This window comes from Spermophilus citellus (assembly GCF_964194105.1).
Source record: "Spermophilus citellus genome assembly, chromosome: 8".
NCBI lineage: Eukaryota > Metazoa > Chordata > Mammalia > Rodentia > Sciuridae > Spermophilus > Spermophilus citellus.
Window position 1 is genome coordinate 15,387,213 of NC_138189.1, and position 15,446 is coordinate 15,402,658.

Below are 15,446 nucleotides of genomic sequence, written 5' to 3' on the forward strand. Positions count from 1 at the left end.
TCTTTCTTTATTGATTATATAAGAGCTTACTTCATGACAGGTACTCTTCTGTGTACTTTTAGGCATCAAACTCACCTAATCTTTATTAACAATCCTGAGAGGTAGAGTTTGTTGTTAATCAAGATCAAGAAACTGAGGTGCAGAGCCCAGGTTTGACAATGAAATAACTGAGAGAAGCTGAATTTGAATACTGGTCTGATTCCTAACTGCTTCTCCAGATACTTTTTAAAAAAGGAAGAAACAATCTATATTTTATTTAACTCAGAAAAGAAAAGGTCTACTTTTCATTCCATTATTTTGTTCTTACCCATTTTGTTTTGGATACTTCTTAGGCACACTTCTGCACATGCTGATGCCTGTTAGCATAGTTTTACATGTTAGTCTTCATGGTATAATGATATTGCACTATTTTTCTGTTGGCAGGGAAGCCTTATAATCATCAAATCCAAAATTCCAACATACTGCTCAATATGCTCTTGAATAAGGGAGGCAAGAGAAGTCATCTTCCTGCTGACAGGTCTCATACACTGACCATGGATACCCAGGAAACCTTGTTCAATTCAGTTCATTCTTTTGTAAATCACAACCACAGGTCATTGTTTACTAGGTTAAGATAAGTATATGTACCTGCCGAATCATAGTGAAGGTTACTCGTCAACAAAAAGGAATGGCTAATAATGGAAGGTTATTAAAGGAACTTTTGTAATAGTATAACTTTGTGGTTTTTCTTCATCTTTTTATCATTTGTGTGAAGAACCATTGAGTTTATAAGATCAGGTGTGTTTGTATTTATTTTCTAGTGCTTTTTTAATTTGTAACACTTGCAGTTATTTGTAGCTGTATGTTTATGTTTATAGGGTTTTTTGCCATTTCTTAGTTTTTATATATATCAAGCTATAGAAATTTCAAATATTGGATTAATCCTTGTGAATTCACTATTTTTTATTTGTAAATAAATATGTATTTTATTATGTAGAATGCTTGGAAAAATTACTTTCCAGAGTATTCTAGTTTTAAGAAATTTTTTAAGTGTGTAAATTCTACTGCAGGTTTGTTGTTTATTACAACTTGTTAAAACTACCTAAACTTTAGGTGTTAATTGTATTTAAGTAAATGTTATTTTTGCATTTCATAGCCTGAAAATATTTATGAATATATACAGATATTCAGAAATTAAAATCTTAAAACTTATATTATTCAGTGACTTTGTTGTGCTTGCTTATGTTTAATAGTTAATTTAGCATTTTAAAAGAAATTTTAAGATATAACTTATTGCATGCCTATAATCCCAGCAGCTCAGGAGATGAGGCAGGAGGGTTCCAAGTTCAAAGCCAGACTTATCAATGAGTAAGGCCCTAACCAACTTAGTGAGACCCTGTCTCAAAAGAAAAAAATATAAATAGGGCTGGGGATGTGGCTCAGTGTTTGAGCACTACTGGGTTCAATCCCTGGTACCAGAATGAACAAAAAAGATAAAGTGTACAGATATAGTTCAGAATTTTTGATGTCACAGCTGACTCTAGATCATTCTGGAAAAGGAAGACATAGAGGAAGAGAAATAGAAAACAAGAATAAGACCTATCTTACTGACAAGGAGAGGCTATAATGAACTTGAGTATCTATACTAAATCCAAAACCAGAATGATACTTACAAAGAATGGAGATGTGAAATCACTACTTTACATGGAAGCAAATATCTTAAATCTCAGAAGCATCTAAGAATGCCCTTTCCTATTCTGTCCCTCAAACACCTGGATTAACCTCTTTGCAGTGCCCACTTCATTTTATTTATTGATTGATTATTACTGGGAATTGAATCCACCCAGCCCTATCCCCATCCTTTTTTTGTATTTTATTTAGAGGCAGGGTCTCACTGAGTTGATTATGGCCTTCCTAGGTTGTTGAGGCTGGCCTTGAACTTAGGATCCTCTTACCTCAGTTTCCCAAACTGCTGGGATTACAGGAATGCCCCACCACTCCTGGCTGTAGTGCCTTTTTTATATAGTCTCACAGCTGCCTGCCCACTGGTCTTGCTTTGATTTTTCTTCTTCATATTCAACACCAACCAAAGATATGTAATTTAGACAATGCTGTACGATTGTACTAGATTAAAAACATCATTTAAAAATAATGTTAGAATAAAGACTTATAACAGACAGTAGAGTTATAAACACTTTATTTTGCTTTTATTTTTCCTTTTTGAAATACAAAATGTGCACATTGAGTTTACACAAACACGCGATGGCAAATTTCAGTGTACATGTATTGTACTACTCTTAATTTCTACACTGGTGATAGCAGGGCAGCTTTCAACATCCTATCTCTACACCAGAATAGATAACCTGATTTATTGTTGCAAAGACAGTTGCAAATTTCCTCCTCTTATAGCCTCTTGGTCTTTGTGATATTCTACAAAACAGGGAAGATGTTTATCTATGGCAATGTGGCAATTTTTACAGTTTTGACTTAAGAATCTCAATTGTTGGAGTTTTATGATAAGCTAAATCATAGTACAATCCAAATGAGTTATTCAGCATTTATATTCATTTTCTATGAAATCTTGAAATTAGTTCTCAATATGATAGAATCATTGGTGCTTTCAAAGTGAATTCTGCTTGCTGTTTGTTCCTAATAGCTTTGGGGTCGTCAAGGTTTCTTTGTCCCTGAATGGCTTATAATATAAACATGCTGTGAGGAAGTCAGATGAAAGGAGATGAATCGGCCTTTAATGCTGTTATGGATTACTTGTTATTAAGCATTACTATGTATTGGAGGACAGATATCCTGACCCTTTGCATATGTCTGTAAACATCCTTAGTTTCATACCTTCTTGAACTTCACATAATGACACAATAGAAAATGAACCACCTGTAAGATTGAACAAATCCAAAATTTCATATATATATATATATATGGCCTTGGCTGTAATATGCATTATGGAAAATTAAGAAATGCTTATTGAAATGCTTATTAAAATAAGTTTTATTAGGCATATGCTGATATCTGATAATAAACTAACTTGTTAGATGTTATAAAAAATGCCAGTAAATTAATGTCTTTAACAGAAGGTGGGATATACATAGAGATTGGGACTATGTTTTTTTAGTTTTGGTAGTAATCTTGTTAATGTTATATAAATGGAATTAAGTGAAATTAAATTTGGAAATTAAATGCCGATGCAGATATTTTAGAAAACCATTTAAAATCCTAGGACTGAATACATACAAATGTGTAGCAAAAACACTGGTATTTTAAAATCACTGATATGTGAAAGCCTCAATAATCCCATGGCTAAAGAATCAAAACTATATGCCAAATTCTATTACTTTTGAATATTCATAGAGTTTGAAATGAGTTAGAACATCTCATGGACTCAGTGACATTATGAAAAGGATGCAAATTTATAATGGAAAAAATCAGATCTTCAGGGGATTGTTTTATATTAAAACAAAGCTTGTTTGCATAATATGCCTCAGTGTAAAGCTGAGCAATCTATGCTAAAAGTGGTAGCTCCAACTTAAGTGTGGTAGGGTAGTTCACATTTATCTGTTTGAGGATCTATTTGACAAGTTATATCACATTTTCAAAGAGCTGCATGGAGCGCATTATGTTTTCATCCTGTAAGGGAGAAACAGAGGGATTAAATTCAGCATATCTGCCATGGTAAGTTATCTGTTGTGCCTTTTAAGTATTGCCTCCTCCCACCAACTTACTATGCTAAAGCTAACATACTGTTTGCAAATGTAAATGACTCTTTATCCACTTTCCACATGATTCCCAGGAGAGTCTGTTTAATGTATTCTTGAGTGTACCAGGCTCAGATGCTTCATTTAAATCTTGATGTTAATAGAGAATATTTCTCAAATGATAATGCCAAAATGGAAACCAGGAGGCACTGGTAATTCAAAGTGAGCAAATGAGAATTTTGACATTTCAGGTAGATCATAAGCCAAATCTCAGAGATTTATACAGACGCAAAGAAACTATGTGTGTGAGTTATGCCCCAGCTTCCTCAAGATTGATGTTTGGGGCATGGGAATCTGGATGGTGGATTAAGAAGAATGAATATTTGCAGTAATTGTGCTTCTGTTTCTGTGTCTTCCAGTTGGGGCTAAATCTGTGTGGCCTTTAGGAGCCTCTAAAAATGAAATGAATTTGTTGGGACAACCCAACTACTATGTATAACTATAAAACTGCAGTAAAAAAAAATTAATTATGCCCCACGAAATAAATAAAATTAAATGAAAAAAATGAATAGCCTCAAATCAGAGAAAGGATTGGTTAGGAGAAACCCTTGCACATGGCTGTGTTCAGTTTACCATATTCCTTAGAAATGAGCTATGAGGACAGACTGGACTTTTCAGAAGCTCTTGTCAATTTTGTGAATGTTCTTTGCGAGCTGTTTATAGTCATGGTAAATGGTGGCTGAACCAATAATGGCTTGAAACCAAGTAACGACACCACCATTAGGCAGGATAATGTTACCATCTTAATTATTTTGAAAGACCATTACTTTGAAATATGATCTAAGAAACAGGCACGCATCAGGCAAGATAAAGAACAATAAAAAGTAAGGGAAAAAAACCTAAAGCATCAAAAAATTTCTTTGTTTCCATGATTACTTTAAAAATCCTTAATTGTGGTTCTACCTACACATCAAGTCCAATAATTCTAGTGAGGTAACACTGGATTTCCCAGATGTACAGATTTCTCCTTTGAGAAACTTTCTATTCTGCATTTTTTTGTGACTGAAGACCTTTACTGGGTTCAGTTAAAAAGCCATTTCTTGCTTACATATACCAGAGCAATAATGTTTCTTTTAGAAATAGGTTATAAGCTTGACTTGTGATACATATGCGACTATATTGAAACTCTAATTCTATGGAGATATGATAGATATATACATATAATATAAGTCCAGGAGAAGAGCCATTCAAGTTGCTTATGTTTTATTGTCAATAGTGAATATTCACTGAGGATTTGGTGAACCAAAACACTGTCCTTATATAATTTTTGTATCTCTAGGGCTTTGTACTTATCCTAACTCAAGGAGGCATTATGTAATGCTGATTGAATGAATGTATAAATTGACACTTGTTTTCAGAGTAGTAGTTCTTTCTCATACATTGTAGGAGTGCTGAGTTAAGACATTTGATCTTTATATTTTTCTCAGTTCATGTTGCTTACCTGTTATGGAAACAAAAGGGGCAGTTCTTTTCCTGTCAGTACTTACTTTTTGGCAACTTTCGATGAATTCATCTATGGTAACGACCCCATCTTTATTTTTGTCCATTTTCTGTTCAGGAAGAAAAGAAGAAAACATTTTATGCGCACTTATTTTATGCTACCCTTACACCAGAATCCAATGGCCAAAGTGGATAAAAAGAAAGCCCATCTGCTTGTTTTATGTGGAAGAATTTCATCGTAGCAGGAACTTGAGGTTTCTTAGGATGCAAATCATATGCCCAAATCCTTGCATGCTGTGCTCTTTTTTTAGAACAATGTGAAGATCTGGAGTCACTCTGCCCTAGGTAAAAAATCCTGTTTTCTGAACATGACAGCTCAGACAATTTGCTCTACTTTTACAGCCATGGTTTTCTTGTCTGTAAAATGGACAAATGAGGGTTTATAACTTTATACATTCTTGTGAAAACTGAATGGAAATAAGTGAAAACTTGTGAAACTTGAGAATTGCTTAGTGATATTATAAATGTTCAATGAATTATCAGGGTTACAATAAACTCAAATTATTAAATTAGCAAGATGGTTAAGTTTTCTATTGTTCTGTCACTTTCAGTAAAACTTGTCTTCCTTTGCCTTCTTTTGAATCATCATGGTGGCTTGCAAATATCAGGAAATTTTCTCCTAGTTTCCCTCCCTCCCTGACTTCTGTTTTTATTCCTACCTGGAAAAATGTCTCAACATGTTGTCTGGGAGCATCTTCTTTGAGGACAGGATATGTGCATTTACCCATCATATCATATATTGCTTTCATTATATCAAGCATTTCCTGGAAAAAAAGAGCCACACAAGTCTGTACACAAAGTATAAAGAATGTAAGAAACTGACAGACTTTTTTCCAAAAATGTTTCAAATTTTTAAAATTCTTCTTTTATTCTTCATGAGAGGCCTTCTTGTTGTCCCAAAGGCAAAACCAACAAACAGCTTTTTGCCTTTTGCAGCAGAATCAGAGTATAAGAATCAATTTTGATTTAGTTGCAAAATGAATCAGATTTCAACCAATAAATGGGCATAGGAACTAAACAGACACTTCACAGAAGAGTAAATATGGTCAACAAATGTATGAAAAAATATTCAACATCTCTAGCAATTAGAGAAATGCAAATTAAAACTACTCGGAGATTTCATCTCAGGCCAATCAGAATGGCAGTTTATCAGGAATACAAGTAACAATAAATGTTGGCGAGGATGGGGGGGAAAAGGTACACTCATACATTGCTGGTGGGACTGCAAATAGGTGCAACCACTATGGAAAGCAGTATGGAGATTCCTCAGAAAACATGGAATGAACCACCATTTGACCTAGTTATCCCACTCCTTGGTATATAGTCAAAGGATGTAAAATCAGCATACTGTTGTGATGCAGCCACATAATGTTCATTGCAACTGAGAATACCCAGGATTCAGGCAGTATGTCCTTTTAACACCATTAGGTCTGGGAGTCTTCTATGAATAGCCTTCCTGGAAGTATGCTTGGAGAATCCACCATTGCATCAGTTTATTCTCATGAAACACAAGTCAGAGTACAATCCATATGATTGCAAAATTGCTTGTTTCCATATGGGTCATGTTTTATAAGAAGAAAAGGGTTACTGGCCAAGTATTCTCCCATGGTTTGGACACATCTCTTCCCATCTGAGCACAGTATTTATTCAATTCCCAGTATGTATTAAAAATGCCTATAGTATCTGGGTATGGTGGCACATGCTTATAATCCCAGCAGCTCAGGAGGGTGAGCCAGGAGGATCTCAAATTAAGAGCCAGACTCAGCAACTTAGTGAGACTCTAAGCAACTTAGTGAGGCTCTGTCTCAAAAAATAAAAAGGGCTACTACAGTTGTGGTTCAGTGATTAATTAGCCATTGGGTTTAATCCCTTGTACCAAAAGATAATAACAACTACAATAATAACTGCCTGTAGGAAATAAAGGTATAATCTTATATATTTTCTTTGGAGATTGATCCTAAACTAGTCCTACCCATTTAAAATTTTTTAATTAGAATATGTCTCCTATCACCACATACTTTGGATTTCCTGAAAAAAATTTAAATTAATAATTGCAATTGTTCAACATTTTGAAGAAATGAAAATGGTCCAGAGGAGAGCTGTGTTGGTGACATTTCTCTTACCTCTTTAGTGATGTAGCCATCTTTATTTATGTCATACAAATTAAATGCCCAGTTGAGTTTTTCCTGTACTGTCCCTCGGAGTAAAATGGAAAGACCTTTGATGAAATCCTAAAAAGAAACAAAAATACAATTTAGAACTCTGATAAAGTTCTCTCTCAAATAATGGATGCAAAGTTAACAACCCTCTGGATTTTGAATAATCTATTTAGCAAAATGACTGAAGTGTTTTTATTTGTCTCTTGTAGATCTTTGCAGGAATAAAGCTCTCCCAATTATCATTCTCATAAGGAAACTTGAGTGTGATATTGGCTTTCTACTACAAGTGAATATACTTTACCAGAAAGATTCTGTTTTTATTTTATTTTTAGGGAGTGCTGGGGGTCGAACTCAGAGACACTCAACCACTGAACCACATCCCCAGCTCTATTTTGTATTTTATTTAGAGACAGCGTCTCACTGAGTTGCTTGGTACCTTGCCCTTGCTGAGGCTGGCTTTGAATTCATAATCCTCCTGTCTCAGCCTCCCAAGCTGCTGAGATTACAGGCATGTACCACTCCGCCCAGCAAGATCCTCTTTTCAAAATACAAGCATGCACATAATTTACTTCCAGTAAAAGATAGCCACTAACAATAAATGTGGTATTTCCATAAGCAGCAGACTGATCAGACTCGTTAACTAGAAATCAAGTTATCACTTACATGTGGGCAGTGGCTAAAAGCTTGGGCTGGAAGCCAGACAACCTGGACAATATGCTTATTCTACTTCCTGTCTTCATTCAGGATAGAATGTAGGGTGAGAGGAAAAGAGGATTCAAGGAAGGCCACAAAAAATTCTTAATATTTTATAAACAGGGAAAAGAAGAGAAGCTGGAAAAGCATCCTAAAAAGCAGTTGATAAAGGAGAAAGAGGGTTTTTCCTATAAGGGACTGTTCGTCTTGATCCAGGCTGCTGCTGAGGACAGAACAGTGTTCCCTGGACCAGAGGTCACCACAGAGGTCACCACAGACTAATGGGAAAAGTTTCAATGGAGAAGAGGGAGACAAGAATGGTTTCTAATAATGAGCATATTGATTACTGATAGGAAGAACCTTAAAAATAAGAGTAAGAAATGGACTGACAGTCTGAATAGGTGGGAGGGCTCCAGAATGCAGGTGGATGGAGTGAAAGGAGGAGGCTCTTTCCCTTAGCTGGCACAGGAGGTTGAAGGGGAACATGGCACAGATGCCAGTATCTGCTTCACAGGGGAGAAGATGAGTGAATTTCCATATTATAGTTTTGTGTGGGCATCAGCTGCTTGGGAATGGAGGGCATATAGCAAAAGTAAAAAGCAAAGGTTTGAGGAGAAAGGAGAAAGTTCTGCTGCTAGATAAGGAGGTGATTTGTACAAATTAAAGGAAGGTAGGATGTTATGGTTTGGATATGAGGTAACCCCCATAGCTCCTGTGTTAATGCAGGAATATTCAGAAGTGAAATGATTCAGTTATAATAACCTAATCTGTCCATTCTAGTTTGAGTGGACTGACTGGGTGGTAACTGTAGGCGGGTGGACTATTACTTGAGTAGGTGGGTCACTGGGGGCATGCCCTGGAAGGGTTCACCTTCCCTGCAACCCCTTCCCATTGCTCTCTGCTTCCTGTTCACCAGGAACAGAGAAACTTCCACCCACCACAGCCTTCCATCACGATGTTCTGCATAACCTTAGGCCCAGAACAATGGAGTTGACTGACCATGGACTAAATTTCGAAACCTTGAGCCAAAATAAACTTTCTCTCCACTAAGTTTTACTTTACAGGTATTTTGGTTGCAATGATGTAAAGTTAATGCCGTGGACCTTCCTCAAAATATTTTCTTTCTCCTGGAAATGAAATATCTAATATACCATAACTAAGAAACAATGACACCCCTTGAGTTCTGTACTGTACAACTTGTACAACTGTAAGCTTTGGCTTTTTAAGAAGTTGTACCGTAGTCCTTGCAGAGCATAGGAAAATAGCATTATTAAAAGGGGAATACATGACTTTGAAGTGCTAGAAGAGGTCGTCAGCTCAGTGTAAAATCATACATTTCTTTAAATCATGAAGCAATAGTTACATGTCATTAGTTGAAATTGAGAGCAGGATACAAGGTCTTTGAAAACATGCTTAATGCAATGGCTCTCAAAATTTAGCATGCAGAAGAGTCGAGGGCTTGCTACCACACAGCTGGCTGGGCTTCCACATCCAGAGATTCTGATTCACCAGGTTGGGGCTGTGCCCATGAATTTACATGTCAAACAAGTTCCAAGAGGTTGCCTATTCTGCTGGTCTAGGGAACACAGTGTAGAACCATTGGCTTATAGGATTCATTGTTGGCATTGGCTTCACAACCAAACAAAACACATGGGAGTCACAGTGAGAAATTTAAAGATAGTTCTTTTAAGCTGAGTGTGAGGCCACATGCATTTAATACACATGACTAGGGAGGCTGAAGCAAGAGGATCACAAGTTTGAGGCCAGCCTCAGAACTTAAAGAGGTCCTAAACAACTTAGCAAGTCCCTGTCTTAAAATTAAAAAAAAAATTAAAAAGTGTTGAGGATGGAGCTCAGTGACACATTGCCCCTGGCTTCAATCCCTAGTCCAAAAAAAAAAAAAAAGGATAGCCTTTTTAGCATAGGTGTAATCTTCTAATGTTCGCCTGCCTAGCAGGCCTCTCATCCTTACTGGTGCTCCATCAGCTCTGTGGAGGCTCATGCCATCCCTGGCTCTAGTGACAGAACATGACCTAGGCAAAACCCGGAAACTCACTTCATCTATTCGGGTAAGATAATTAGAATTGTGGTTGGTACATGATTGAACCTAGTCCAAGTTAAAGCAATTCTCAGAACTTTTGGAGTCCTGCTAGGACTAAGAGGACACAGGATGTTTTTTCTTTTCTTGTGCTTCAGGAGCAATTAATCATGGAGACCAAAGACTGCAGATAATCTTCTTGGAACTATACAGGGGCTCACCCTGAGGATACAGCCAGCCCTATCTTTGATCTTATCCTTCCTGTGACCTAATAACATTGTTACAATACTTTTGTCAGTTAGTATATGATTTTCTAATATTTGTGAACAAAAGTAAGCTGATTCCCATTCTGACATCCAACTCACACCTTCCTCTTAAATACTACAAACCCTGAAACTTCTTAAAGGATCACTGTGATCTTTGAGAACCCCTCCTTTGATCTCACATAATGATATCAATGATGCAGTTATTTCAGTATATTTACAGTTCCTTCATGTATACAAATGATAAGGCAGTGAGAGAACTATACTGAATTCTAGTTTCCATTCCCTTATAAGGCAAAAGGAGAAAAAGGTATAGAGGTCTGATTTTTATAAGAAACTGCTCTTGTCTAGCATTGACCTTCATGCATATGCTAAGGCTTTACAGAATGTCTCCTGAATCTCCACTTGTCAATCAAAGCCCACCATGGCTGAGAATGATGCATTTGGGGACAGTTGCAACAAAGTGCACATGAGAACACTCTTAGTCACTCGCCAAAGGTTAAAAGGGTTAACTAGTTAGGCAGTGAGACTCTGAAGAGTGTTCATTCATGTGTTCAGTACATTTCTTATTTTATGCTTGCTTTCATAGTTTCACAAAGCAATTTAAGGTTGTTTATTTTCCCTAGCATGACCTCTCTGAATAGGTCAAACTTCCATAGTGGTTGAGTTACTATTGAAAATATTTGAGAGATAAAATTTCAGGTATTTATTACCTAAAGTTTGCATTTACTTGACACTAAAAAATATATCAACATGTCTAAAAAAAACCAGGACATATACTTACAAGATTTGTGGCTTAACTTTACCACATAAAATAGCTAATTTCCTTATACTTATTGAAATACAATAATGTCTACTTAGATATTGTCTTGGAAGATGATTATAGTCACACTCAGTTAAACTAGAAGGAAGTTCTCAGATTTAATACCACTGGTGGCTTTTTAAAAATTGATGAATTTAAAAATAATATTCATAAATGCAAATAAAAAATAAACATGTATAAAAATATAATACTTGATCTTATAAAGAAAACTGTACTGGAGAAGCATTTACTCACATACAATCCCAATACCTATTTGCATTTAACATTTCCATTTTGTCTTTCTCATGTATATCTAAGCATATATTTACAGTAAATGTCATATATATAAATAACATGTAATAGTAATGTATACACATAAAATAATTATGATATATAGAGAGAGTTCCATATTTTTTACTTAACATTACAAGCTTTTACTACACAATTAAAAATTCATTATGACATTATTTGAAGAACCTTATCTTAGGATGAACCACATGAAGTTGCTTGTATTTGAATATTTTACATGGTTTAATCTAATAATGCAATTATATGAATTTTGAACATTTTGAACTAGAACCCACCACACACACACACACACACACACACACACCACCCCTACATGTGTGCACATGCATATAAACACAATAATACACCAGAAACTAAAGTTATTACTCAGATATTCTCTTTTAATTTTTCTTCTATTATTTTTTTAAATGTTGTAGACTAATCCCTAATTTTAGTTTCTACTAATAGCTGCAATTTGAAATTTGCAACATTGCTTGGTTATATGGATATATCACAATTTATTTCACAATTATTTTCATTGCTGAATACCTAAATTTCAAATTTTCTTTACTATAAATGACACTGCACTAAACATTCTTCTCTATTTCCTCTCATTTTTGCCTGACTTTCTTAGGAAAGAAGTGGAATTAGTAGGTGAGAAGCCCAGCACCACTGAACTTTAATAGTAATAATGAATACAATTTGTTGATATGTGTGGAAACTTGTGCTAGGCAGTTCCCATGCATTAGTTTATGTCAGCCACCCCATATAACCATTGTGAATGTGCATTGTGGTCTTTAGTTTATTGATAGATCCTCAGAGAAAACAGGCGGTTCAGCCTAGGCAGACTCAGGGAGCAAGCAGAAATGGAAATTGAATCTAGACCTCTGTCAGAAACTCATGCTCTCATTTTAACTAGAACTGAAGCAATGAGCTGAGATGATACAAAATAGCATGATATAAATATATGCTATGTCTCTTTTTCTGGCTTTACAGAACATAATTGTGGGGTGAGGTGAAATAATGGCTCAGTAATTGGAATTCAATTACTAATAACATTTATAGAACATTTGGAAGTGCCAGGAAGTCATAACTCTTGCCATTAAATTACTATATAGACAAGTTGGAAAATGGCTTTAACTTCAATGAAGAAAAAGTGAGTCAGTGTGTGAAAACCATAGGAAGATCAGATTAGCTAAAAGAAATCCCAACAGTTACAGGTCTAAGAGCACTACAACAGACTGAGAGAAAGAAATATTAATTAATCTCAGAAATTAATTTCTCAGCCACTGAGAATGACCAGATATTAAAGATGTTAACTAGGATCAATGACATTACTCACTAACATCAATAGAGCACTTTCTATGTGCCAGGCAAAATTTTTTCTAGACTCTTTAGATCTATATTTAATCATAACAGCCTTAACAGAGGTATGTCAAACAGATGTACGCGCCAAGAGAAAGAACTCCCAGAGGCCAAACTGGAACAATGTAAGCAACAGAATAAGTAAATTCATACTGGATTATGACACAAAGAATAAAATAATAAATATCCATCATCTCATACTCATATAAATAAATGATTGGATACATTAATATATATCCAAGAGGGGAAAGGTCTCCCAGGAAAGAGACTTAGTTGGATAATTGACTATTGAAAAAGTGGAAAAAAAAAAAGAAAAAGTGGAACATAATTCCCCAGTCTCTAAGTGTGAGCTGTGCATAATAACTTCCATCTAAAGGGTGTGGTTCGGGAAAAGGGGAAAAAGAGTAATAGTAGTAGGGAAACTTGACAAGTACTACTTCAGCCAGATGATCAAGGTCAATATCAACAGTCATAAATAATTTTAATAGTGTGTACTGCTGATATTATTTGATAAGATGGCATTTTACCTCTGAGGTCTTCTTCCCCAAAACACATCACACCAGATTAATTATAAGAAAAAACATCAAATAAATCCCAACTGAAGGACATTCTATAAAATACCCAAACAGCACTGCCAAGGCCATTAAAAACAGGGAAAGTCTGAAAAACTATCACAATCCAGAAGGGCCTTAGGAGGCATTATGACTCCATGAAGTGTCCATGGGACTAAAGACAATGCAACCTGAATGGGATCCTGGGTCATAAAAAGGACATTAAGTAAAAACTAAGGAAATAAAAATAAAGCATGAACTTTAATTAATATAAATGTGTCAATATTGGTTCATTAACTGTGAGAAGTTTATACTATTAATTTATGATTTAAACACAGGAGAAACTGGATGTGAAGTACATGTGAACTCACTCTGGTGTAGTCACAATTTCTCTATAAGTGTAAAACTGATATAAAGTAAAAATTTTATTTAAAAAATGATTTAAGAGGTCTCCCCACAAGATGGCAGAATAGAGAAGATTGCATTTCTGGCTGCTCTGTGGCACGAAACCAAGGAAGCAGACAGGCAACTTCTTAGCAAGTTGGGTGGAAAAAAATAAAAAGGGGATTTTACTGTAATTCTGGACTGAGAACTCAGGAGAATTGATATAATCAAATAAGGAAAAAATCCCTAATGATATTGTTACTGTGCTGGTGCTATTTGGAGTGGTCTCCCTGGGAGCAAAGTGAAGGGATAAGGAGATTAAAAGACCCCACATATTTAGGAGATTTATGGCATGCTTGGGTATGGCAAAATCAGACATCAAAGACACTGCTGGACTGGCCTGAAAGGCATGCTATATACATTACCACTCTTTGGGAGAGGAGCCAAGTCTCTCAGGTGCAGGAGGACAGAGAAAGGAGCCAATTTGCAGCCACCCTGTGTGGGCCAGCAGCTGTGGGGGCTGATCCCTGGCAAACCTGAGCTGGGCTTAAAGTGCAGGGTTGGTAAAACCACACCGCATGAAATAGAGAATGCCTAAATAACCAGGCAGGGGTCAGACACTGAGAGGGATTTACACAGGGGAATACAGGCCTTGGAAACCCACCTTGCTATTCTCTCCCCCTCCAGTCTGACACTTTGAAGGACCAGCTGGGAGGGACACCACCCAGCCTGGAATTCAAAATAAGCATGGAGTGGTTGAGTTTGGAGACTGAACCTGAGTCTATGGGTGGTGAAGGAGACAAAGGATTGGTTCCTTCACCACACAAGTGAAACCCAAGATCTCCCAGTGTGGGTGGCAACCGCTGGGCCCAGGAGGAGCAGACTAATAACCACTCAACAAAGAACTTGGAGCCTACCCAGGCCTAAACCCTGCCTATTAGAACTCCTCTTACTCTTCAGAGACACCCCCTGAGGGAGCAGACATCACACTCCAGTCCATTCCTACCTAATACTGCTGAGAAGGGAAGCCATGAATTTTTTTGAACTCCAATGGAAATAATTCCTTAACTTTTCATTGAGAACTTTTTTTTGTCCTTCTTTTTTTCTCTGGTTAGTTGTGAGCTTAATAGTTTAGAGGCACTTATACATATTACTATTTGTCTCCTTTTTACTCATTTCTAGAAGTTTTTGAAGTCAGTTGTCTTCTATGGTTCAGTTTTAGTATAGTTTTGCATTGTTTTATATTCTTTTATTTTTTAATTTTTTAAAAATATATGTCTCCTTTTTTCTTTATTCTCACTTATCTGTTTCTAATTATCTTCCTCTTTTCTTCTACCAACAGCAAAACTCTATTGGTTTCTCTTAAAGTCTTCCTTTAATTTTTTACTTATATTTTCATTTCTCCTCCCTCATAATAGTCACATTCTATAGCTCTTCTGTTCTCTCCCTGTTCACCATTCTAAATTATAAAACCTTTTGCAAACTTACTGTATTTACTGTGGGCAATAACTGATCATATTGTTTCTGTTCATTGTGACAATTAACATTGTAGAAGCCACAGCAGGAACTATTTGGTGAATTGCTGTATATTTTTTGCATTGGTTGTTGGTATTATTTGATGTACTAGAAACTTTTGGGGACACTATAAGTCCAAAGG

General features: G+C 36.0%; 2 protein-coding genes across 16 annotated transcripts in view; one reads left to right on the forward strand and one right to left on the reverse strand.

Annotated features, from left to right (window-relative positions):
• PACRGL (parkin coregulated like) overlaps positions 1 to 894 on the forward strand; it is a 41,028-nt gene extending 40,134 nt beyond the window's left edge. For 2 of the 4 annotated variants that reach the window (XM_081303531.1, XM_081303530.1), the window contains one exon: positions 424 to 894. In XM_081303531.1, coding sequence (XP_081159657.1) covers positions 424 to 480 — 57 coding nt within the window. In that variant the 3' untranslated portion in view covers positions 481 to 894. The remainder of the gene's footprint in view (positions 1 to 423) is intronic. The other 2 variants (XM_081303533.1, XM_081303529.1) reach the window with 2 other exon arrangements.
• A 374-nt stretch (positions 895 to 1,268) lies between these two features.
• KCNIP4 (potassium voltage-gated channel interacting protein 4) overlaps positions 1,269 to 15,446 on the reverse strand; it is a 1,084,026-nt gene continuing 1,069,848 nt past the window's right edge. For 6 of the 12 annotated variants that reach the window (XM_081303517.1, XM_081303515.1, XM_081303514.1 and 3 more), the window contains 3 exons: positions 7,370 to 7,477; positions 5,906 to 6,010; positions 1,269 to 5,296 (listed from right to left, as the gene is read on the reverse strand). In XM_081303517.1, the coding sequence (XP_081159643.1) occupies positions 5,159 to 5,296; positions 5,906 to 6,010; positions 7,370 to 7,477 (351 nt within the window). In that variant the 3' untranslated portion in view covers positions 1,269 to 5,158. The remainder of the gene's footprint in view (positions 5,297 to 5,905; positions 6,011 to 7,369; positions 7,478 to 15,446) is intronic. The other 6 variants (XM_081303519.1, XM_081303516.1, XM_081303523.1 and 3 more) reach the window with 4 other exon arrangements.